Below are 26,660 nucleotides of genomic sequence, written 5' to 3' on the forward strand. Positions count from 1 at the left end.
GGTAACTGGCTTCCCATTGATTCCTATGGGCCAGGAGGCCCATAGGAATCAATGGGAAGCCAGTTACCATTACCGAATCGGTAAATACCGATTCGGTAATGGGGGGAGCACAATCAAGGGTGGCAGGGTGTCACAGTGACACCCTGTTGCACCCCTGATTCCTGCATGTGTGCACATGTGGCACACATACATGCCCTAAGGCAGAGCTTTCCAAACTCTGTGTCGCGACACAGTAGTGTGTCGCCTGCCATGTGTGGGTGTGTCGCGTGAGGACGACATCTGCCGGCAGATTAGGGCGAATTCTCTATATGCGGAGGAAGGAGAGGAGTTAGGCGAGCGTGAGCGCACGGCCTCGGACGTGCATTGAACGTTGCATGCGCTACTGTCCACGGAGCTGCCTCTGCTCCCCATCCCAGGCGCTCAGTACAGTAAGTTTAGCAATTTAAAAACTCGCCATTCCATTGTATCCCCTGGTGCGCTGTGTGTCTCTCGGAACACGGTATTTTTTGGGCGGCGAACCGCGTGTGATGGACAGGGCTAGGCGTGTAATAGCGTCGGGTGGCATGCTGGAGTTTCCGACTACATTTTTTGTTATGCCTCACCTGCATGCATTTCTTAAAAACTGCAGCTTCAGAGAGCTCATCGCATTCACTCCCATGTGCCAGCATCAACCAACAGACCATGGTTGTTAATTGCAACACCAAGACACCACAGTTCTTGGGCCCTGCCTACATAAACTAGAAATTCAGCCTCTTAGACCCCGCTATGATAGTCAACATCCTCAATGAAAAGACTCCGGCGAAAATGGAGCGCTACCTAAATTTTCTACGCTCTGTTGATATGAATTTATTTTCACCCGCTCCCTTTACTGGGCAATTTTACGAGACTACAGACATAACCCACACTGTCTTACAGAGTTAAGATCATGGCACGCTGGTGTTAGATGCCTTTCCTGCACCCCTCAGGCAATCGAAAGGCGTAAACAGGGAAGCTTTCCCCCCGTTTTTTTTCTTTGAGGACTGCAGATTGGAATCCGACATTGTGTGATAATCATTCTTGAGTTTTGATAGTGGCGCTGTGATGCAGACCGGTTCTGCGCCTCAATGTAGTAGTAGTTGTCGCGGATTAGATCTGACAGTGCTTGGAGTATTTTACGGAAAGGGAATACTCAATGCCCTTCGTTATTCAATTATTACCCACAGCGTTTTCTCAGCATCAGAGATTTGTGATTCTTGGTGCGTGCTTAATGTATGTATTCCCTGCTCTTTTGTGCACACTTTACAGCCCTGCTGATTGCGTCAACAGTAGAGATTGTTGGGCTGTGTAGCCCAGTGTATATATTACTACGAGGCTGTACACAACGCCCACGGACTGATACTTACTGCTCTGTATTACCCACCGCAGATTGAGTACTTTCCCAGCAAAAGGGACACATGGCAGCGATATAAACTACCCTCGTTACGTACCCCATATAAGCAGTGGAATAGACTATGCGTTTTCTCGTGGCCTCCATATAGGCTGAAGATGGAGGCGAGGCAGATGTAATTTCTCTGAATCTGTTTGTAAAAGAACCGTCCCTGCGCGGACATTTTGGAGGGCGAAGAGTCTGAAATAATGAAGTCGGGAAAATATGAATGAGCATGCAAAAGGTCACACGGTGTGCTACCTCGCTGCTGTTTTGGATTTTGAGGAATTTGAGCAAGAGAGTGCCCTGTCCATGTGTAACTAGGGCAATCCGAAAGCTTCCCAAAGGAAAGATGCACAATGTGGATTTTTGAAGTTTATTTAACTAACTGTTTTGTGATAGCCACTTTGTAACGTTGCTGAACACGGTTGTCTATAGTTTGTGGTTTAACCAGGTTTTCTGGGTGACGCAAAGTGGGAAGGTTTTGGCAGTTGATAATACTTGTGGTATTTTCAGCTCTAATATTTGGCTGGGGTGAATGCAGTTATTGATATGGAACAATAAAACTACAGGTTCTTAATATCCCGGAGTGCCTGGGTGCTGTTGAGCACTGGCAGAGCTTAGTTTGCGAACGTAAGAGTGCCGGTGCCCGAAACAGTAGTCAAAAAAAGACGGCGTCCGGTGCACTTAAATTAAAGGTGCACTTAAACACCGAAGCATACAAAGGCTGGTAGTCTTAAATCCGCTCACAGCACTCTCTCTTGCAGGTTCCTGCTTTCTACCTTCGCAAGTTCCTGCTTTCTACCTTTGTGACGGTTTTGCCATTAAACACTGTAGAGCAGTTTCACATTATACTTATTGCGTGCGTGCTGAAGGGTGCAAATAATCTCCCTTCCAAATTAAATAGACGCAGGCACTTTGAACTGCCTGAATGTAGTGGTCCTACAGACAAAGCACCAAGAGCAGATGGGTTGGAAAGGTCTTCGTGTTCATCACACACCACGGTTCGTTTACACATCATAGCTGTGAAGGAGTTCTGGTCTGAACTTGTGGTGCATTCGAGAGTGATTGGGTTAGCTAAAATTACTAATGCTGAATAGTTCATCCTGAGACATGCCTACACCCTCGATGTATGCGTACGGATGTCAGCAGAACAAGCGACGGATAGACAGTTTTGCCACTCACTGCCTTTGTTAGAACAGATTCACAATTGCCTTATCAACCTTCCTGCTTTCTCAAATTTGCTTGAAAATGCACCATTTGCCCACTCTTTATTCTAAATTTTCTCGGGGGGGGGGTGAACCCCCCAAAACCCCTTAGTTGTTTAAGGCTCTCCCGCTACGTTCACTCGCTAAACTGCATTACCGTGTCACAAAATTTTGCATTTCTAAAAAGGGTGTCACCAGCATGAAAAGTTTGGAAAGCTGTGCCCTAAGGGCATGTATGTCTGCCACATTGCACACTTCTAAGTGCAAAAAAATGCTTTTTCAAAGCCATTCGTCATTTACCACCAACTTTTAGTTGGTGGTAAATAACGAATCCCCACAACACCCACACACTCCCCCTACATCTCATTTCAGGATTCGGTATTTACCGAATCGGTAAAATTACCGATTCGGTAATTTTACCGATTCGGTAAATTACCGAATCCTGAAATGTGCCCCCTACATACCAAAAGCCTGAATACCAGTCGGTAACGGGATTTTTACCGAAAATCGGCTGTTACCGACCGGTATTGGGCTTCCTACATATGGCCCTAGATGTGGTCAACATGTTTCTGCTTCAAGGTCCCCGAAGGGTACATAGCTTTCGTCAGGACCAAAGTTTTCAAAAGGGCTCAGTCTTTATACACAGATTGTATGAAAGATCAACCACTATAAGAGTGGGAGTTTATAGGAGTATCAATATTCCCACTAGTCTAGTACTCACAAGAAATACCTGTAGAAAAAGAAGGAAGAGAGGGAAACAAATACATAACAAATATGAAAGTTTCCTGTTTGTAGTATTTACACTTCACACATCACCACACTTAAAGCGCGCATGGTGGTCACTAAGTGAGACACGTGTCAGTCATACGTGTCAATACTTAATTTGAGGAGAGAAAGCATGTCTCTCGCCGCTTACCCTAGGTCGCTATCCTACTTACTCCATGGGGGGTCGAGGGTGGAAGACCCTACTGTGACATTCTGGAAAGAAAGACATAGAATCATGTCCTGCTGGTGATAAAACAGGTCAATGATAGGGAGTAAAAACACATATACCCAAATGTATATTTAAAAAGGTGCGTCCTTGTGGGAAGAGTAAAACTGCACCAAAGCATTTGAATACGCTCATCCATCCATCCAAAGGAACACACACACACTCTTACTGTCAAATTCAGCGCCTCCAGCCGTGTCTCCTACGGTTGTCCACTTCACCTCCCCACCAGTAAATGAAGGTGGGAGAGGGGCGGTCTTTTATACTACCCTTGGTTTGCTAATTGTTAGTTAATTGAGGAGTGAATGTATGGCACCTGGGCGAGATCCGGTGTCTCGCTACGGACATGCCTGATTGCCTGATTATGGGTGTTACTTCCACAGGCACAGTCTCCCTGTTGGTTGGGCGTAGGTCCTGGGGAAATGTCTAAGGTACGTGCATTTGCCGTGTGTGCAAAATGCATTCATTTGCGCTCGTATTTGCTCTACCAAGTAGTGTGTGGATTTCATTCCTATTCTCAGTGATTAATTATTGACATAGTCTTTCTGAAAGCAAAGGTATCATGTCTAATAAATGTGAGAGGAGATTAATTATCGACATAGTCCCTCAGAAAGCGGAGGTATCATGTATGGTAAAAGTGAGAGGCGGTTCAAGAGGTGCAGTGAATACTGCCATTAAATGCATGAAGATGCACACACGTGCAGGTCATACCCAGTATCGTTGTGCCACATGCTGTTTTTCATTATATATGACATCAGGCACATATGCTGGATACGCCCAACGGTGGACGATTGGCGGTAGAGTGTGTGGCTGGTTAGGATGTTTATTCAGTTCTTGTCATGGAATTTACTTTATGTAGGTACCCCATGTCTTATCTGTGTGCGTGAGTATGTCAGATGTTAACTATTTGCCATTACGGCTCTATAGTTGGGTTACCATGCAAGTTGTAGCCATGGGATTTCGTTGTTAAGGCCTGTGTCCCATGTGCGCAGACTGTATACCCAGCATTGTTCCCTGACATGCAGGTTTCTACTGATGTCTGTTTTTTGATTCCTCATCACCTTCAGTACCACCCAACGTAGGTCTGATTCAGTGTGGTTAAGGTCTAAGAAATGTTTTGTTAATCTGGTGTTAGATTTTCTACAGTGGATTGTGCTGCGGTGTTCATTGATCCGCGTTTTTGCTTTCGTTGTCGTCATGCCGATGTATTTTAGGTTGCACGGACAGTTCAAGAGATAGATCACATTTTCAGTGTTGCATTTACTAAAGTTCTTCAGTTTCCATGGATTGTTTGTGCCGATATGATGAGTGGGAAGCACTCTCAGCAAAAAAGAAAGAACAGATCCGGACGGCCCTGCATGGGGCGTTTATGACAGAGTACCTGAGAAAGAACGCAGCCCCACGAGGACTCGGGGTTACCAACGAGCCTAGACTTTTCTTGAACAATAAGGAGTTCAGGATCAACTGGTCAAGCATCGGCTGGAAGTGTACCAAGGATTGGTTGGTGTTAGTCATCAATACAGCTAGACAACTAGCAGATGCCCTAATGGTCAAAATACAACAGAGTGAGAGCAAGTTGAAAACTACAGTCCACATTACTGTCTATAAGAAAACATTAGACAAAATAAACAACGACCATTCAGCATATAGGGAATATCTTACATAATCAAAAATAACTAAATTACAGAAGGATGTACAAAAATTCAGTCGAGAAACAGTATACCCATACACTACCGACGAATACTATGAGAAACATCCACAACAACAGGCCCAAAGGCACCAACAACGCTTCAGACCAACTCCCCAGAAGTGGACATTCAGCTCAGGTGAGGAGAGGAGCGACAGCAGCAGTGATGAGAGCACAGGAGGACAACACGTCAGGAGACACCAGAACCCCCAACAAACAATGTTTCCCCCAACTATGCACCCCTTTGAACTTTTCGCCACAACCATGCTACCCATCCGTGTTCGGTTACCAACAAGGCCCTCAGCCCTTTTTATTCAGAGGCCGAGGAAGGGGAAGAGGCAGACAAAAATCAAGAAGAACCCCCAGAGTACAATGGGAGGACGAACCCTCGACCAGCGGAGGAGCAGTCACACGGAGCAGTGGCAGGGGCGTTGTCCTGGTGATGCACAAGGAATGACGAATATCGTGAACCTAAGTGATTACACTATCAGCAAAGATGAAGAAGCCGTACTTGCAAAGGTTTTGTTCCTACACCTAACAATGACCCGTTTTCTCTTAACACCGAATTGGCACAATTCTTTAGGAAAATCAAGCTGAGGGACTACTTCGGTGAATCACAGGGTGATGATGATGGAAAGTCAAACACAGGACTACGGAAAAAGTCTACTTTCACTCCACCAATCCAAAACATCTCATGCAATGTGCAGGCATTTGAACAGGCGGTTCTCAAAAAGGTTAAAGAGATCGACTTCAACAACACTAAGGGGTTTCAAAACCTGACCAAGGGAAAGAGGACAGCGCTCCAACAACTCAAAAACAATCGTGAGTTAGTAATAAAACCAGCGGACAAAGGTGGGGCTATAGTTCTAATGAGCTATACTATGTACAAAGAAGAGTGTCTATGCCTTTTATCAGACACAACAAGCTACGAGATACATCGGAGTGACCCCACGACACGGATTATGAACAAAATTAAAAGCCTGGTCAGTGAGGGTCTGACCTGTGACTGGATAACGAAACATGAGGCAGAGTTCCTCGTAAATACCGAACCAAGAACACCCAGGTTCTATACCCTACCCAAAATCCACAAAAACAGGGTGCCACCCCCGGGTAGGCCTATAGTGTCCGGCATTGGCTCAGCACTAGAACCTCTGTCGCAATTCTGCGATTGGTTCTTAAGACCCATCGTACAGAAGTCCCTGTCGTACCTGAAGGACACGAAGGACGTCTTATGTCACCTGAGGGACCTGGAAGTCAACATCGAAGAGGACTTATTACTATGGATATCGAAGCGTTCTACACGAGCATCCCCCAAAGACGCACTCTAGAGGTGGTTGAACAAATCCTTCTGAACCAAGAATGGATCTACATAACACCTACACACTTCATTATCGAATGCGCGGAGCTGGCCTTGACTGAGAACATTTTTTAGTTCGAAGACACCTTATACCATCAGATCAAGGGCACGTTTATGGGCAGCACTTTTGCACCCAGTATGGCGTGCCTGTATGTCCATCAATTTGAGGAAGAATACATCTTCAGTGCCAACAACCCTTTCGCCCACCAGATGAGAACGTGGAAGCGATACATAGATGACATCTTCATCGTATGGCACGGTACACCAGAGGATGCCACGACCTTTGTGGAGTGGGTCAACAGCAGAGACAATCATCTCAACTTATCCCACACTATAGAGAAGAATCATGTTATATTCCTCGATTTGGACCATCACCCTCACGACCGAAGGGATCTCTACAAAAGTGCATATAAAACCGACAGATAAAAATAGCCTACTGTTGTACGAGAGCTACCATCCGAAAGCACTACACCAGAATCTACCAGTAGGACAATTTCTCAGGATACGGAGGAATTGTTCTGAACAGGAGAAATTCCAAGAGCAGGCAGAACAGCTGGAGACCAAACTATTGGCTAGACACTACCCGAAACAAATGATCAGGAGAGCCAAGAAACGGGCGAGGAACAATAATCGGGAAGCCTTGCTTGACACCACGCAAAAAATAAAATCTGAGCGCAAGGTATGCGCGACTACGTACACACCTGCATCAAATAAAGTCCAAAGCATAATAAAGATAAAAATGGGCAATCCTGAATAGTGGACAACGACAGTGGGAACCCCCCCCTTTTCGCCTTTAAGAGAAGCATGAACCTCAGGGATGACCTGGTACACTCCAAAATCACACACGAGGATGACAATGATCAGAACACCCTCTGGAGCCAACCAAAACCGACAGGCCATTTCTCATGCGGCAATTGCGCCTGCTGTCCTCTTACCACCGCTACAAAGGAAGCGGACATCGGCAAAAACAATCCATGGAAACTGAAGAACTTTATTAATTGCAACACTGAGAATGTAATCTATCTCTTGAATTGTCCATGCAACCTAAAATACAGCGGTATGACGACAAGGAAAGTAAAAACGCGGATCAATGAACACCGCAACACAATCCCCTGTTCGCAAAACGAAGGGCGGCCATGCACTGGGGGAAACGATTGGCCCCAAAGGCCAAACAGTGGAAAACTGATATGATCTACTGCAAAGGACAGCTGGAATTCTATGCCGAGGAACTGCCACTGCCCTCATGCGTTTGAAATGTGGGGTCCACTCACAGTTTCTTACTATCGAATCCGGATCTGACCAAGTGCATCGTGATGTATGGGGATACATTTCAGGCAGCTGTGGGGCTGGAATGGGTACAGGGGTATTACTGATATTGTACTGCAAACATGAAATGTCCTACTGTATGAGGCAATTAATGGCATTGTGTTTGTATCTTGTTTATCTGATAGAAAAATCTTAATTAAACAAAAAAAAAGACCGCTTTAATTGAAAGCATTGAGTTTGATACCAAAAGATCTCAAATAGCCTACAACCTTTCTTCAGTATCCAGCTCTGCATTGTTTCACAGCTTTGAAAACACTAACATACATTCATAAAAAGATATTGTGAGTGTCCTGACCTGGTAGCCCATTGGTATTTTCTCTTTTCTTATGATTTTGATTGTCCAAACAGCAGGTGGCTTCCTCTTCTTTAATGATGACTGAAATAACAGCATGATCTGTCATAAAAGGTTGAATAACATGTCAGTAAGAGCAATATGATATACTGATTGAGACAGTTGTTTCAGGAGAAGAAATCTTTGAGCAAATCCATTATCTGGTAATAGGTCAGCAAAGGCCATTAGCAGGAGCCGACAGGGACTATGGACCCAACCTGAACTACTCTTTCAGACAACATTTCTAAGGGCAGCAGTAGCGATAGAAACAAATAGACTTCTTGTGTGGCTTGAACACATACTTTACTTTATTTAGTGTTCAAGATGTGAAACTATATGGTATGGACTGTATAGCATCCATACAGCTTGCTCGTATGCCAGAGACGATAGGTCTGACATCTGCTCTGGAAAAAACATTTCTTTGAAAATAAAATAAGTCAGTCAGTCAAAGAAAGCTTTATTTAGACCGTACAGGCCATAAAAGCACATTAGAAAAGACAGTACAATACATTTTAGTAAAAAAAGAGCAATACAATATATCATCATAAAAGCTATGTACATTATTTCTGTGTTTTAAAGTTAAAACACTTCAAATTGTGCAAATTTTTAGTGCATTCTTGTATCGACTCCCTCATCGCTGCTCGTAGTTCTATGGCTGGGTATGGTGCAATGTACAACAGAATTTAAAATTTCTGCATTGAATACGAAAGGGGGTAGAGTAGCACATATTATAGCAGATGACTAATTCATTGATAAATAAAAAACCTATCGGTTACTAAAAGCTTTTGACTTCATCTAATAGATATTTATAACAGGTGTTAAAAAGTCTGAATTAAGACAAATACAATTATATAATTAAAATACCAAGGGAGAGGGTTAATTACAGTGAGGATAATCATACAGTGCATGTGTGCAGACCGCCTTATTCAGGCTGGTGCATAGCATTGCATAACATATGTAATGGTTGCTGTGGAGCTAGGAGTTTCCTAAAAGGGGTTTTCTTTAGAATAGCTCTACGGATGCACCACATAGAGTATAAGAACCGAGAGATGGAAAGCACAATAAGTGTGTCGGTTTTGTACTTAAAAAGCCTGAACACCTCTGTGCAATGTCTGATCCCCATGTTTCTACACAGATATAGCAACCACCAAGACCTTGGCTTTCCATAGGCGGGGCAAAAAAAGAGGACATGCATTTCAGTTTCCTCAGCTCGGTCGCACCCTGGACAATCTTTTGTGTGGGCACCCTGCCAATTATTAGTAAATGCTCAAAGCGGGAGTGCCCCATGTCTAAATTAAAGGAAGAGTTTCTTTGCAATAAGCGGTTGGATGTGATCGAGTGCCGGTTCTAGCCTATATTGCTGCTTAATATCCAGAAACCTAGAGGTTAAGCAGCCAGGTTTAGTCCCCCGTCATAGTAGAGCCAGTTTAAATTCTCTATAGTAGTCAAGTAGTGCCTTTCTAGAGATTGTAGGACAAGTCTCTTCTGTGGTTGTCCACATGCTTACCCTCCCTAAGGCCTGGCAAGTATTCCTGTAATAAGCTAGCCAAGGGAGTTTCTTTGCATCTTGGAGGCTCATACCATCCTTCAGCTCCTCTTTATATTCAGCTAGTTCGGGTGTACTCCAAAGGCGTCACCAGTATAGGAGGGGTCTAGAGGAGGCTATATCTGCTATAGGACTAATCCCTAGATCCATCCTGAGCGGTGTTAGTGGGGAACTCGTAGGGAGACCCAGCAATTGCCTAAGAAATAGATTCTCTGGCATTGATAGGGAAGTGGATGGGCAATGGCCCCATAATTCTGCCCCATACAGTGACGCTCCCCTGGCCTGTGTCTTGTAAAATTCTGCTGCAGGACCTATCACTTTGTGCGTACAACTCTTATATACTTTTATGATGCCCCCCGTGAACTGGGTCAGTGTTAGACTAGATTTCTTTATTTGTGTAACCATTCCATTTTTCAGTTAATGTGATCCCTAGATAGTAAAAAATGGACACCCTCTCTAGGGCCCTTCCATCTAATCGGGGATATGGGCAATTCATGGTGTTGGCATTAAAAACCATGTACTTGATTTTTTGAAGATTAATCTCCAGTCCCCGATTTTTGCAGAAAGTGCTGAATACCTCGAGCACCCTCTGCATGCCCATCAATCAATCATTCAATCAATCAGTCAAGACATTTGTAAAGGGCGCTATTCACCCGTGAGGGTCTCAAGACGCAGGGGGGGGGGGCTGCTGCTACTGCTCGAACATCCAGGTCTTGAGTAGCCTCCTGAAGGTAAGTAGGTCTTCAGTCTGCCGTAGGAGGATGGGGAGGGTGTTCCAGGACTTGGCGGCGAGGTAGGAGAATGATCTGCCGCCGGTGGTCGCTCTCCGGATGCGGGGGACGGTGGCAAGGACGAGGTCGGTGGAGCGTAGCTGGTGGTTTGGGGTGTAGAATGTGAGTCGTTTGTTGAGGTATGCTGGTTCAGTGTTGTGGAGTGCTTTGTGTGCGTGGGTGAGGAGCTTGAAGGTGATCCTCTTGTTGACAGGAAGCCGGTGCAGGTCTCTCAGGTAGGGTGTGATGTGGCTGTGGCGAGGGATGTCGAGGATCAGGCGTGCAGAGGCGTCCTGTATACGTTGCAGTCGTTTCAGCAGTTTGGCCGGGGCTCCCGTGTAGAGGGCGTTTCCGTAGTCCAGTCTGCTGCTGACGAGGGCCTGGGTGACTGTTCTTCTAGTGTCGGTGGGGATCCACCTGTAGATCTTTCGGAGCATGCGGAGGGTGTTGAAACAGGAGGATGAGATGGCGTTGACTTGCTTGGTCATGGAGAGCGTTAAAGCGAGGATGAATCCCAGGTTGCGTGCGTGGTCGGTGGGTGTTGGTGCTGCTCCAAGGGCGGTCGGCCACCAGGAGTTGTCCCAGGCAGAGGGGTGGAGCCGAGGATGAGGACCTCTGTCTTGTCCGAGTTCAGCTTTAGGCAGCTGTTCTTCATCCATTCGGCGACGGCTTTCATTCCTTCGTGGAGGTTTTGACGGTAAGAGGGTCCTTGGTGAGCGAGAGGATCAGTTGTGTGGCGTAAGAGATGATGTTGAGGTTGTGCAGTCTGGCGACGTGGGCGAGCGGGGCCATGTAGATGTTGAACAACGTCGGGCTGAGGGAGGATCCTTGGGGTACGCCGCAGATGATCTTAGTGGCTTCGGATCGGAAGGGGGGGGGAGGCGGACGCACTGCGTTCTGCCGAAGAGGAAGGAGGTAGTCCAGTCCAGTGCTTTGCCTCGGATTCCTGCATCGTGGAGGCGGGTGCGTAGGGTGTGGTGGCAGACTGTGTCGAAAGCGGCTGATAGGTCCAGGAGGATGAGGGCCGCGGTCTCGCCGTTGTCCAGCAGGGCCCTGATGTCATCGGTGGCGGCGATGAGGGCAGTTTCAGTGCTGTAGTTGCTGCGGAACCCGGACTGGGACGGGTCCAGGATGTTTTTCTCCTCGAGGTAGCGGGTCAGCTGTTTGTTGACAGTTTTCTCGATGACCTTCGCCGGGAATGGGAGCAGGGCCAGAAGTTCTTGAGGTCCTTGGGGTCTGCTTTGGGTTTCTTAAGCAGGGCGTTGATCTCGGCGTGCTTCCAGCTCACCGGGAAGGTCGCGGTCTCAAAGGAGATTTGGAGAGTAAAAGCGTATCGTCCGCAAACATAAGAGCTGGAATTTTGCAGTTCACCAGCCTGGGTGCGTCAATATCTTTCCCATCTAACAGAGTTTCAATTAGGCTGTTCGAAAAAAGGGAGAAGAGTGTCGGGCCAGAACCCATCCCTGTCACACTCCTTTCTCTACAGGGAAAGGGATGGAGAGTTCACCATTTTTGCCATATCTTATTCACGCATAATTGTCTTGGTGAAGGCGTTTCAACTGATGGCAAAGATATTCTGGAACTCCCAGATCGAGAACTATACCCCACAGTTGATCTCTCTGCACCAATTCAAAAGCGGATTTAAGATCCACGAATGTGAGATAGAGGCTTCCACCCTCTAAAACCACGGTTTTCCAGTGGATAGGTTGTAATCTAAAGATCTGATCAATGGTGGAGATTTGGGCCCTAAACCCTGCTTTTAGGGGTGTTAATGCGTTGTTCTCTTCTATCCAAGATTGCAAGCGCCCCAGAAGTACGTGAGCAAAGATTTTTTGGGTGACATCCAGGAGGCTTATGGGGCGATATTTTGCTGGATTTAGTGGTGAGCCCTTTTTATAAATGGGGATAATTTCTGTCCTAGCCCATGTAGAGGGCAGCGCCAAGCCTTGTAAAAAGGCATTAAATAGTGACCATAGATAAGGTGCCCAGATTGTGGGTTCGGAGGGGAATAGGTCGCCAGGAATCTTATCTAGCCCCGGTGCTTTAGCTGGAAGTAGGTTGCTCAGTGTCTCTGTAATCTCCTTCATTGTACAGAGTGGAGAATCTAAGTTTGGAAGCTCCACATCTAGAATGACTGTTTCTACCCTACCCGACTCTCTTCCTCTATAGTCCTTGAATATAAAGATTTAAAATAGGCTCTCCAAACGTCTTCCCCTAGGTTTGGGGTGATTGGCAATTGGCCTTCGGATTTCCCTGTCTTAACTAAGTTCCAGAAGGCTCTCATGTCACAATTATCCAGTGCTCTTTTTATTGCTTTCCATTTATCACTTTCCCAGTTAGTTTTGGCTCTAGCTACAGTTTTTTTATACTGGTCCCTGGCTTCCTTGATTCGTGGCCTATCATTCATTTTGATGGAAGTTAGAAGGGCTAGCTTGGCTACCTTACAGTGTTTGTTAAACCATGAGTGCCTTGGTTTAGAATTCGGCCTAGGCCTGTTGCTGTTATAAAAAGATTGTGCTAGGGCAGAAAACAGGTCCTGGTGGTTTTTTGCAATTATCATTTGGGAAGATAAAGTGCTGCTGGTTGCAGAAAGTCGAAAGGCAGTTTCTAAATAGGGGACAATTTGTTGGTATAGGGAGGCTACTTTATCCGGTGTTAGAGCGAGTTCCCCACAGCGTACCCTCTTCCCTCCTTCAGCCAATACTAGGCTGGAGTTAGGTTTTGGGGCTGTGCCAAGATGGCCTTCAGCAAGCGGAAGGGATATTTCTAAAACCAGAGAGTTATGGTCAATCTCGTGGCGGGGAATGACCTTAAAATCGAGAGCCCTGTGCCATAAGCTGACGTCCACCAAGATGTAATCTAAGATTGATGCCTGCCCGGGTCTATTAAAGGTAAAATTCCCAGGACTATCGGATGGGAATCGACCATTACAGGTCCTCAGTGAACGGCTTAGTGTGAGAGCATTCATTTGTATGACCAGGGGAGTCCAAGCCTGTGTTGGTGGAATGTTGGGCTCTGGAATTGTCCAAACTGAATCCTCCTCACTTGTAATACTTGAAGATAGGCTGTTCAGGGGCTCGAATTGACAGTTAAAATCCCCGCCAAAGATGACCCAGCAGTTCTCTAGTATAGTAGGGAGAAATTAGGTTAGGCAATCGAGCGTGTGGGAGGATTGCCCATAACATACTGGCCGAGAGTAGACATTGATTAGAGCAATCCTTATAGAGTTAGGGAAGCAAAGAAGAACACACAGAATATCAGGGAAAGAGGTCTCTAACTGTTTGGCCTCGCAGCCCAGGTGCACTCCAACCCAGGAGCACAGGCCCCCCAAGGGTCTCCCCTGACCCCCTGAACTGCTGGGATGCAGTACGATGCATAGCCCACTCTAAGTGTGTCTGCCCTTGACCATGTTTCCTGGAACAAGCATAGTTCGTGTTGGTCTATGAATGCCCCCCAATCTGGAAGATCCAGTGTTGTGTTAAGTCCTGCTATGTTCCAAGATAAAATCCGAGTGCTTGGTGGTCCTACTAAATTGGCCAAAGAAGCCTGGGGGTGGGACTTTCCTTTAATGGAGCCTGGTGTATATCTTTGGACCCTACCCCTCCCCTAGGGCTGCATTCATTGGCCCAGTTTGGGTTACTGGATGAGGTGGAGGTAGGGTCTAGCGAGCCGCCCACATTGATCTGCTCCTTATCTCTTTTTTGCTTCCCGTATCCATCCTTTTGTACTAGGCCGCCCTGGTGCAAGTATCTCATTCTAATCTTGTGATTATCGCTGGGCCATTTGTTGGAGGAACCAGTGGGTTTTAGTCAGTCTACCATATCTAAAGGGCTGAATCTGTTGGCAATGGGGATGTTGTATATCAGTGGTGTTGGATGGTCCCAGCCTATTTGCGGTATAGCGCCGTCCTGGTCACTCACCCCCAGCTATTGGCCATATTTCCCTCATGGTGCGGCATTTGCCAGGGAGGATAAAAATATCCAAGAGGCAGAGAAAGAATACCCCCAGCCTCCCTAGGGTGACCCCAATCTAAGATGTATTGGACAGCCCGGGTATCCCTAAAGTTAATCACTATGTCCTTTCGCTTCCACCCAAGCCAGCTTACCCTACCTGTAAATAGGATATTGCTTCGATCTTGATAAGGAAGGGGCCTATGTTTCGTTAACCAGTGGATACATTTGTTTTTGAGTTCGGAATGAGACTCCCCTGAGCCCCTTTCCAACTCAGGTACTCCGGCTAACACAATGATATAGGGAGTGGAGGCTGGGGGCAAATTAATACTTGGTAGTGCGGACTGGGTTTCCCTAGGTTTTATGTGTGGTGGGGTCCTCTTACGGGCCTCTTGGTTGTTGCCAACTTGTTGTGGGTCAAGTGGGCCTGATGTGATCGGTGTTAACCTGTTTACAGGTTCGGAAAGAGGACAACGGGAAGGCCTCGGTTGAGGGTTGACTGGGTCCCGGCTCTGTGGGGCAGGCATTCTGGGAGTGGGAGCTGCATTCTCATGCGTGATTATGTTGGGACCAACGGGGACAGACGATGTGTCTAAAACAGATGTTGTTACCTTGTTTGGGTGCAAGGCTGACTCTATAACAAGAGATTTGGTAGACTCAATTGCTTTAAGAGTAGAATCAGCTTTCCCACCCAATGGTCCACCAATGGTGATAATTTATCAATTTGTATCGTTAGAGCATCGAGTTCATCCTTTACAACCAAACTGAAATGTGCTTTAAGGTCCAACACCAAGGTTGCTCTGGGGTCGTTTGTGGTTGCTTGCCTGTTCCTTGTTCCCCCGGAGGTCTATTTCATAGTGTGTCAGGTGTTTGTTTGTTCCGCTTTGCTCCCTAGTATGTGGCGGGTTTCTGTTTCCTCCCTTTCTTCTTTCCTCCACCTCCCAAAGAGGACTTGGGGGCATGGCCCGCTCCTGTCTGGGCTCGTGTCCTTGGGGGCTCTGGGTCGGTGATCGTGGTGGGTGTCAGTGATGGAGACAAAGTTCCAGAATCAGATTGGGTCGGACTTGGGGCTAAAATCGGTGTTAATGAGAGGCGTCTCTCTGTGCGTTCGATTTCGTTAGAGATGGCTCCGATTGCCCGCTGGAGCATTTTATCAATTGCAGTGGGTTGTGCAGTTGGAAGTGCAGATGGAGCTTTCTGTCGAGTAGTCAAACCTTTTGCTGGGGGGGGGGGGGTGCTTTTACCCATAGCTACTTGTAAAATAGACCTCAGCAGTACATAAGTTCCTTAATGACTTTAGAGGAGAAAACAAGCAATGTGCGCTTATGAATGCACTGACCTTAGGATTGCATGCTGGTTTCTCGTTGACCCACGGTCCATCATCCAAAAGCGACGCCAAGGGGGGTGGCCCGGCCCAGTCTTATCCGGTCTAAGATGGACGCAGACAGGCCCACCCTTGGCCCGGGAATGCAGCTGCCCTTTTGTGCACCTCCTGACGTGAATGCAGGTCATGGGCAGCCCTCCTGCTGCGGGTGGTGCTGGGGGTTGTAGGCCGCTGTAGGCACTGTGTCCCCGGTACAAAAGAAGCTGGCGTCCATTAGCAGGAGCCGACAGGGACTTTGGAACCAACCTGAACTACTCTTTCAGACAACATTTCTAAGGACAGCAGTAGCCATAGAAACAAACAGACTTCTTGTGTGGCTTGAATACATACTTTACTTTATTTAGTGTTCAAGATGTGAAACCATATGGTATGGACTGTATAGCATCCGTACAGCTTGCTCGTACCCCAGAGACAATAGGTCTGACATCTGCTCTGGAAAAAACATTTCTTTGAAAATAAAATAAGTAGTGATCAGAGCCTAATCCCATTTAACAAGTACTTTTTTCTGCTGAAACATCTTGTGTATGCCATTTGTGAAGGGGACTTCTATTTACTTAATTGACAATGGAAGAACACAATTGTAAATAGCAGCGGACTCTACTGCACAGGTACTCATTAAACGGTCATTATGTGGCCTGAGAGTCCACATCGACAGACCATTTTTTGTGGACAGAAACAGACCTCTACTGCTATTCCAGAGAAGAATTGTAATGATCGTAGAGAAAAACAATTGCAATGAAACACCTTTTTGCAGTTCAGTAAGTTGCACTGTGGTAGCTCTTGCATACAGCATGAAAGCGTTTAGATAATCAGTCATGCTAAGCTTTAATAAACAAAGATAAGAGAAGAACCTTGATGACAATGTCGGCACAGCTACAGTTGTTGGCCCTAACATCGGATCCTCTTTTCTCTTAAATAAGTGACAAAGACAGCCTCCCTAACAAACTGTTCTATCTTAAACACAGAGTGATAACTTTTACAAGCACACCTTTATTTGTTGTTATGCTGCTAACTAGCTCACAACTTTTTCTTACATTTGTATCTGTCACCTTTTCTTTTATTTGCACCTCTCTCACTCTTCTAAGTTTCATGTAATTAATAAATAAATGGCTGTGGTGTCTACACCCAGATTTAGAAATAACACCCTTATCACTTTCATCACTTTCTTTTGGCTATTAAGATGGATCAGTAAGTTAAGTGTTTGTTGCTCCCTTCTGACATGATTTGCAGGTCACATGCTTGAATCCTGGCATTGCCAAATCACTCTTTTATCCTTCCATGTTTTAGCAATAAATTACCAGCAAATTGAGTAATAATAACATCTGTTTTTGGCAAAACTCTGCTGCGCAAAAATGCAAACGATGTTTTATAGAGTTGCAATAACCTGTTGTGCTTCAATTCAACAACTCACTACAAAGCTTTTGTCCCGCAGGAAATATGGTGCTTGTGTCTCCCATCTGGTAACAGAAAATGCCGTGCACCATTTCTACTCTTCAGGGCAAAAAATAAATGATAATTCAATAGCCAATCTTAACCCTGATGACTCCACTAATTACTCCCAGCTTTCATTAAATTCATGTAGAAGGTTGAAGCGTCAAAACTGTCCAAGTTCCTCCAAGAAGCCAATGTTTTAGATCAATGGCAAACAGGTCGAGGGACTAAATCAGCCCTCCTGTTAGCATTACAAGAAATCCGTCAAATGCAAGATAATTGAGACACGGTGGCACTAACTATGTTAGACCTTTCAGCCGTGTTCAATATGATACACCATGCCATTTTGGTCGACCATCTGAGTGAGACTGGGCTGCAGAGCTCTGCCCTTGTGTGGTTTAAATCTTTACTGTCAGACTGTGCTCAAATGCTATCTCTGGCAACATACCTCTGAGAGAAGGCACACATTTAGTGTGGCATCCCCCCAATCATACTCTTTATATCCATAACTCTTCACTATTTATATAATCCCTGTCTCAACTGATCACATCCCTTGGGAGTAAGCCACTTTCATATATTAACAAAACGCATATCAATACATTAGATCATTCGGACCCTATCTCAGTGCGAAGACTGAAGAAGGGTCTTATGGCTACTGAGCAATTGATGAACTCCAACCTACTAAAACTCAATACGTGTAAAACTGAGCTGCTCTTGGGAAAAGACCATGTACAATGGAAACCCGAATGGTTGACAATAAAGTTGGGGACCACTCCAGCAGCTGATAAGAAAACTAAGGGGTAGGGAGTCACCATCAATTGAGATTGCTTTCTTTGTGAACATATTTACTCAATTGCCGAATCAGGTTTCTTGATATTACGCATGCCTAGGATCGAATACTTTTACTTTTATTCGACCAATCAAACAGTCAACTGTAGTGTCTATTCTGGTTTTATCTCAATTACACTATAGCAAGAGTTATTCATTTGGGACACCCAGGATATTTACTATTCAAACTGCAGCTCATTCTGAAACGTGCTGTATAGCTGGTTTACACGCTGCACAAATTTGACCTGATCTCTAATACATGCAGCTCTTTACATTGGCTCACTGTTGAACAATGTGTGCATATTAAGGCTTTATGCATTCTACACAGGGTATTCTATGATCTAAACCAGTCTGACCTAAAGAGTCCCTTGATGCAATACATCCCAACCTCTTCTCTACTCTCAAACCATTATCTCCTGTTCACCATTGCATGAGAGAGAAAAAAGGTCGCACTGGTGGAATGGTCTTTTAGACATCAGACTCCTAAGCTACGGAAAGCTCTCCCTTTGAGCATTGCAGCCCTGAAAAACCATCTGGCCTGTAGCAATGAAAAGGTTCCTATTCAGTTAAGTCTTACTTCTGTTAGATACTCTTGCACTCTTAGCTGTTTTAGCACCAGGAAAACCTATGGGGGTTAGTGCATGACACACACACACACACACCCCTCCTCATGGGCAGAGCTGGTAGCCAAAACCAGCATTCACCAAAAATGTAAGCCCAGTCTGTTGAAGTACGATATAAATTATTTTCAGACTGCATCTAAATTAACAAGGAAACAGTGGTTCCTGTGAGAAACATGTAGCTATGTATGATAATATTAAAGCGCAATCGCTATAAGAAACGGTTGTATAAGATGTCATAGAAAGAGGGACCAGACACACTAAGAGTTTACACATGTATGTTTATATTATTTACACAATGTATAGCAACATTACTATACGAAAGAAAAGCATTTGTGAAAAAAGTGTTCCAAGTGTGGCATGAACCTAACTGAGTGACAAGGTGTGGCAATATTTACAAGGTTTCACGTATTTTTTACAATGAAAACGACCAACAGTGTTATTTCTTCAAATTATACAGCCACTTTATACAGTAACAACTGCTGTGATAATGGTTCGTTTTCACAAAATGTCGAGGGCGTTTCGACCCTATTTAGGATGCAGGGTCTCATCAGGACCTATGATAGTTGGAACATCTGAGAAAGAGAGTGAAAAGTAGTGTAAGAAATAGAAAGTGGACCATAATGCATCGCTCTGATATTAAGTGTAGGTATAACAACTATCTGAATTGTTGACCACACAGTACTTGTGGATGGAAGGATGAGGTGAGGTGCCAACCGTGAATAAACAGAAAAAATACTTTCAGGGAGCGTGGCCGGGTTCTGTAGTATAATGAAAAGGGGGGGAGTAATTAGAATAAGCAGAGAGAAAGGAGCACTATGTGTTATGTGATGCTGCCAGGATATTGTGAGCACTTACCCCTGTATGGAGTAAAGGCCTGGTGGTCCCGATGAGGGGTCATAGCAGGTCACATCTGGGGCGGAACCTCTTTGGAGAACGTGAGTGGGTGTCATGCTTAATAGCAAGGTAACAAGCATTGGCATAGCCAATAGGTCTCGCCTTTGGGACCTTATAAGTGTTTAGCCATGCAACAGTTGCATAACTAAATACTTATAAGGTCCCATAAGCGAGACCTATTGGCTATGCCAAGCGGCCGTGAAAGTGATCGCGATCAAACATCAAAGCGGCCGTGAAAGTAATCGCGTCAAAAGCGGCGCCCGCGCACATGCATTGTAGCTCTAGGCTGGCCTGGTAGCACTTTTTGGAGCCCTCTCAATAAGTCTCGCCAGACCAGTGCATGCGCTGGGTCAGGCGAGACCTAATAAACCACTGAGATCACAGAGTGTATTGGCAGTGTAAAAAACAGTTCCCTATATTCTTACCGGAATAGAAGTCACAGGGTTGTGGGTAGTGGGGTAAAGCGGGCCAATCTTGGCAGGATAACCCCTTCAGTGAGTTTTCAGGAATCAGTTCCTGTAATAAAGGGGCCGGTACAATAGTATCCGCTCGCCACCCATGGGCAGGGATAGTGCGTGAGAAAGCTTGGAGGTCTCTTACCAGAAGAGAGGATAGTTCCACCATGCACGAGGGATGCGTGCTGTTGGCAAACTGCCTTAGTCCATTTGCCGCGGTAAAATGACGATGTGCTGACGTGCACATTGGTTTAAGAATAGAGTGAAACCGGGAGGGTGCGCAGGCAGAGGGGAGATTGCCGTTGCATGGAACATCCGTTTTTCGGTAGTGTTTAGTCAGCCATATTGAAGGGACTTAGGGTAAAGTAGTAAAGTATAGACAAGTGGTTGACACCTTATATAAAACAAGCATTTGCAATGCAATAGGTCTCACATTTATAGAGTTTGAGCTACTGGCATTGTAAAATTACAATGCCTTTTATTTATGTTTTGGTTTTAAAACAAATAAAAGGCATTGTCATTTCCAATGTCAGTAGCATAAACTCGCATAAAAGCAGTGTGTGGAGTGCAGCAGTGTGCGGCGTGCAGCAGTGTGCGGCGTGCAGCAGTGTTAGGCGTGCAGCAGTGTGAGGCGTGCAGCAGTGTGTGGCGTGCAGCAGTATGTGGCGTGCAGCAGTGTGTGGCGTGCAGCAGTGTGTGGCGTGCAGCAGTGTGCGGTGTGCAGCGTGCAGCAGTGTGCGGCGTGCAGCGGTGTACGGAGTGCAGCAGTGTGTAATGCAGCAGTGTGTAATGCAGCAGTGTGTAATGCAGCAGTGTGCGCAGCAGTGTGTGGTGTGCGGTAGTGTGCGGCATGCAGCAGTGTGCGGTGTGCAGCAGTGTGTGGCGTGCAGCAGTGTGCGGCGTGCAGCAGTGTGCGGCGTGCAGCAGTGTTTCGAGTAGCAGTGTGAGACATGCAGCACTGTGTCGTGCAGCGCCATGCAGCAGTGTGCAGCGTGCAGCAGTATGCGGCGTGCAGCAGTGTCGTGCAGCATGCAGCAGTGATTAATGCAGCAGTGTGCAGCAGTGTGTGGCGTGCAGCAGTGTGAGCCGTGCAGCAGTGTGTGGCGTGCAGCAGTGTTTCGTGTAGCAGTGTGTGGCGTGCAGCAGTGTGTGGCGTGCAGCAGTGTGTGGTGTGCAGCAGTGTGAGGCGTGCAGCAGTGTGAGGCGTGCAGCAGTGTTTCGTGTAGCAGTGTGCGGCGTGCAGCAGTGTGTAATGCAGCAGTGTGCGCAGCAGTGTGTGGCGTGCAGCAGTGTGTGGCATGCAGCAGTGTGCGGCGTGCAGCAGTGTGTGGCGTGCAGCAGTGTGTGGCGTGCAGCAGTGTTTCGTGTAGCAGTGTGAGTCATGCAGCACTGTGTAGCGTGCAGCGGCGTGCAGCAGTGTGCGGCGTGCAGCAGTGTGCGGCATGCAGCAGTGTGCTGCGCGCAGCATGCAGCAGTGAGTAATGCAGCAGTGTGTGGTGTGCAGCAGTGTGCGGCATGCAGCAGTGTGTGCCGTGCAGCAGTGCGTGCCGTGCAGCAGTGTTTCGTGTAGCATTGTGCGGCGTGTAGCAGTGTGCGGCGTGCAGCAGTGTGCGGCGTGCAGCAGTGTGCTGCGTGCAGCAGTGTGTGGCATGCAGCGGCATGCAGCAGTGTGTGGCGTGCAGCAGTGTGTGGCATGTAGCAGTGTGCGGCGTGCAGCAGTGTGAGGCGTGCAGCAGTGTGAGGCGTGCAGCAGTGTGAGGCGTGCAGCAGTGTGAGGCATGCAGCAGTGTGAGGCGTGCAGCAGTGTGTGGCATGCAGCAGTGTGAGGCGTGCAGCAGTGTGAGGCGTGCAGCAGTGTGCGGCGTGCAGCAGTGTGAAATGCAGCAGTGTGTAATGCAGCAGTGTGCGCAGCAGTGTGTGGCGTGCGGTAGTGTGCGGCATGCAGCAGTGTGGCGTGCAGCAGTGTGCGGCGTGCAGCAGTGTGGCGTGCAGCAGTGTGCGGTGTGCAGCAGTGTGTGGCGTGCAGCAGTGTTTCGTGTAGCAGTGTGAGGCATGCAGCACTGTGTGGACTGCAGCGGCGTGCAGCAGTGTGCGGCGTGCAGCAGTGTGCGGCGTGCAGCAGTGTGCGGCATGCAGCAGTGTGCGGCGTGCAGCAGTGTGCGGCATGCAGCAGTGTGCGGCATGCAGCAGTGTCGTGCAGCATGCAGCAGTGAGTAATGCAGCAGTGTGCAGCAGTGTGTGGCGTGCAGCAGTGTGCGGTGTGTAGCAGTATGTGCCATGCAGCAGTGTGTGGCGTGCAGCAGTGTTTCGTGTAGCAGTGTGCGGCGTGCAGCAGTGTGCTGCGTGCAGCAGTGTGTGGCGTGAAGCAGTGTGCGGCGTGCAGCAGTGTGTGGCGTGCAGCAGTGTTTCGTGTAGCAGTGTGAGGCGTGCAGCAGTGTGTAATGCAGCAGTGTGTAATGCAGCAGTGTGCGCAGCAGTGTGTGGCGTGCGGTAGTGTGCGGCGTGCAGCAGTGTGCGGCGTGCAGCAGTGTGTGGCGTGCAGCAGTGTGTGGCGGACAGCAGTGTGTGGCGTCGTTTGTAAACAACAAGAAAAGCGGACATCAAAGGTAGGGTGGGAGGGAACGAGCATATGGGGTGTGAGTTATAACGAAAGTTCTGGCGAAAGCAGTCTGCTGCTTTCAAGTCCGATGCCAGATGCCAGCTTCGCGCTTGAATGCCTCACATGCACTGGCCATAAACCGCATTCCTAACGTCTTGTGCCCCTTACTAAATCTCTCTGAATGCGTGAGGCGGCGCACGCGCAGCAAGTAGCTGGTGGCAAATGGAATGCGCGTGGTTGTGCGCGTAACCGCCACCCGATCCGCCTGGGAAGCCTTTGGGAGCATTTTCGGAAACCCCTACATAAGTCTCGCTGAGCGATCGCTTACGCGATAGCCAGACGAGACCTAAAGAACTGGCTTAAGGCACATTTGATGCTGAAAATAACGTAAGTTCCAAAAAGCATGAATTATTTAACATATTCACTATCATGACCATATGGAAATGTGCTGTCCTCAGTCATGTATTGTCAGAGATTGGATACAGATATAATGACATGGATATTGACGCTCTATAATTGTGGGGTTAACATAAGTATGTCATTGCATATAATGCAATTGCATTAGTAGAATGTACAATTACTGAGACAACCATATATAAAGATATCACAAAAACCGTGTGCCTTGGCATGTGATTGGCATAGTTTGAATTACCATAAACAAGTGAAATACAAAAAATATAATAAAGGGCGGCAAGGTTAAGATGCAAATTACATATATCATGTAGTATCAATTCAAGGCACTAACGATTCGACCAATGGGAAAATCACATATATAATTGTTACATACGTAGATGGTGGTGGTAGTCGTCATGTTTATCTATGAATGTTTACAGACTCATTATAGTTATGGTTAAACCTACCCGCTATTTCTGAGTATCCAGTTTGTGCTAGTGGTATATATATTGCGGTGATGGACCAGAGAATCAGTTGGTGTGATACCAGGGCTTGCAGCGACTCATTTTGGTGTGTGCAGGCGGCTATTTCAGTTTAATGTTGCGACAAAACCACGCCACTCTTCTGCGGAGTTAAGCCCTTGGGAAATTGAGTCAATTCTGTCTATCCAGTGGCAGTCTCGTCTTTGCAAGATTTGTGTAATGTTCCCACCTCTCTCAGGGGCTCTGGCCAGGTCTATCACTTGCCACCTGATGTTGTCTGCTGTGGGCTGTTTTTCAATAAAGTGTGACACAAGTGGGGCATTCTCAACTGATTTCCTTATCCTGCTACGATGTTGTCCAATCCGGGCTTTTACTGGCTGCTGTGTTTGTCCGATGTATGGTAGTCCGCAGGGACACCAGATGCAATAGACCACATTACGTGTGTTGCAGTTTGAGAAAAATTCAAGGTTATATGTGCAGTCACCGTGTTTAAAGGAGTTGGTATTCTCAGTGTATGGGCAGGCTACACAGTTGCCACACTTGTGAAGGCCTTTTAGCTCTGGTAACCCCCAAGCAGATTAAAGGGTATTTGTCTTTCTTTTGGTAATTTCACTTGATGATCTAATGAGATGGTCTTTTATATTTTTGCCCCGTTTGTAGGCAAACATAGGGACCTCAATTTCAGGGTCAATGCTCCTGATAAGGTTCCAATTTTTAGTAATCAGATTCTGAACCTTATTGGTATGCACTCCAAAAGTGGTCACACAGACCACTCTGTTCAGTGGTGCTTTTTGTCTGGTGTTTAGAAGCTCTTCTCTAGGGCAATACCAAGCACGTTTCATCGATTTTTTGATAATCCTATTTGGATATCCTCTGGATGCTAGTTTTGTTTTCAGTATTTCTGCCTCACGCATATAGTCCTCTTTGCGGGTACAGTTCCTGCGAACTCTTAAGAACTGTCCAAACGGTAACCCATCTCTGAGTGCCCGAGAATGATGGCTATTATATGCTAGTAGCGTGTTCCTTTCCGTGGGTTTTCTGTGAAGTGATGTATAAAGTTTTTCTTCTGAATGCTGGATATTGAGATCCAAAAAAGCTATGGTGGGATTTGTGTATTGTGGCCGTGAAAGTGAGGTGTGGCTGGATGTTATTAAGATGCATTACGAAGTCATTGAAGTCTGTTTCGTTACCACCCCAGATTAGGAAGATATCTTCTAGATACCGGTGCCAGCTTTTAATGTTGGCATGGTGAGGGTTAGTGTGGTTGATAGCATATGTGCGTTCAATGTGGTCCATATAGATGTTCGCTAGATTTGGTGCGAAAACTGCGCCCATGCTGGTACCGGAGCATTGTTGGTAATAATATCCTCCTGACACAAAATAGTTGGTTTGTAATGCCACTCTGAGTAGAGAGATTATGAAGGATGTTGGTACTTGGATGGGTCTTGTTCTAGTGTCAAGTAACTGTTTGATGACCTGGATACTCTCTTTTTGGGGGATGTTTGTGTATAGTGATGTTATGTCTAGTGTGGCTAGCCAGACGGACAAACACAGCAGCCAGTAAAAGCCCGGATTGGACAACATCGTAGCAGGATAAGGAGATCAGTTGAGAATGTCCCACTTGTGTCACACTTTATTGAAAAACAGCACACAGCAGACAACATCAGGTGGCAAGTGATAGACATGGCCAGAGCCCCTGAGATAGGTGGGAACATTACACAAATCTTGCAAAAACGAGAGTGCAGCTGGATAGACAGAATTGACTCAATTTCCCAAGGGCTTAACTCCTCAGAAGAGTGTTGTGGTTTTGTTGCAACATAAACTGATAAAGCCGCCTGCACACACCAAAATGAGTCGCTGCAAGCCCTGGTATCACACCAACTGCTTCTCTGGTCCATCACCACAATATATATACCACTAGCACAAACTGGATACTCAGAAATAGCGGGTAGGTTTAACCATAACTATAATGAGTCTGTAAACATTCATAGATAAACATGGCGACTACCACCGCCATCTACGTATGTAACAATTATATATGTGATTTCCCATTGGTCGAAACGTTAGTGCCTTGAATTAATACTACATGGTATATGTAATTTGCATCTTAACCTTGCCGCCCTTTATTATAATTTTTGTATTTCACTGGTTTATGGTAATTCAAACTATGCCAATCACATGCCTAGGCACACGGTTTTTGCGATATCTTTATATATGGTTGTCTCAGTGATTGTACATTCTACTAATGCAATTGCATTATATGCAATGACATACTTATGTTAACCCGACAATTATAGAGCATCAATATCCATGTCATTATATCTGTATCCAATCTCTGACAATACATGACTGAGGACAGCACGTTTCCATATGGTCATGATAGTGAATATGTTAAATAATTCATGCTTTTTGGAACTTACGTTATTTTCAGCATCAAATGTGCCTTATGCCAGTTTTTTAATATAAGGTGCCAACCACTTGTCTATACTTTACTACTTTACCCTTAGTCCCTTCAATATGGCCGAATATAGAACAAATACTGCACTAAACACTGGTATACAGCTGATGGCAGGAAAATAAGACTACCTGAACGTGAATTTTGCCTGAACTGGCACCTTCAGGTAGTCTTGTTTTTCTGCCCTCAGCTGTGTACCAGTGTTCAGTGCTGTATTTGTCTACAAAACAGTGAAAAAGCTCTTTATGCTAAATAACTTTTTATAGTGTGGGGCCCAAGGCTGCAGTTTTTCCCCCACTGCTGCTGGCTTTTAACTAAAAAGAAAAGTTTATTTTGCCTGGAGTGGTTGTTGCACCAGTAGCGGCTACTGCCAAAAACACTTGGTGGGCAGTGGGGGTGGGAGGAATAATGTAAAAAAAACATAAAATAACTCTGCTGCTGGACGGCGCCTCAGTGCTCCTCTGCTCCCGTCAACACCCAATCACGACGCTGCTCTCACATGAGAGCAGTGTTGTGCACTTGAGCAGTGCACTCTCAAATACATCACA

At 46.3% G+C, this 26,660-nt stretch overlaps 1 protein-coding gene across 2 annotated transcripts in view; it reads right to left on the bottom strand.

Annotated features, from left to right (window-relative positions):
• The window catches only part of LOC146821011 (uncharacterized), a 640,227-nt gene that overhangs the window by 63,287 nt on the left and 550,280 nt on the right, over positions 1-26,660 (bottom strand). For both annotated transcript variants that reach the window (XM_085611945.1, XM_085611944.1), the window contains exon 6: positions 8,267-8,365. In XM_085611945.1, the coding sequence (XP_085468071.1) occupies positions 8,267-8,365 (99 nt within the window). The remainder of the gene's footprint in view (positions 1-8,266; positions 8,366-26,660) is intronic.

Source organism: Triturus cristatus, chromosome 6, assembly GCF_964204655.1.
Source record: "Triturus cristatus chromosome 6, aTriCri1.1, whole genome shotgun sequence".
NCBI lineage: Eukaryota > Metazoa > Chordata > Amphibia > Caudata > Salamandridae > Triturus > Triturus cristatus.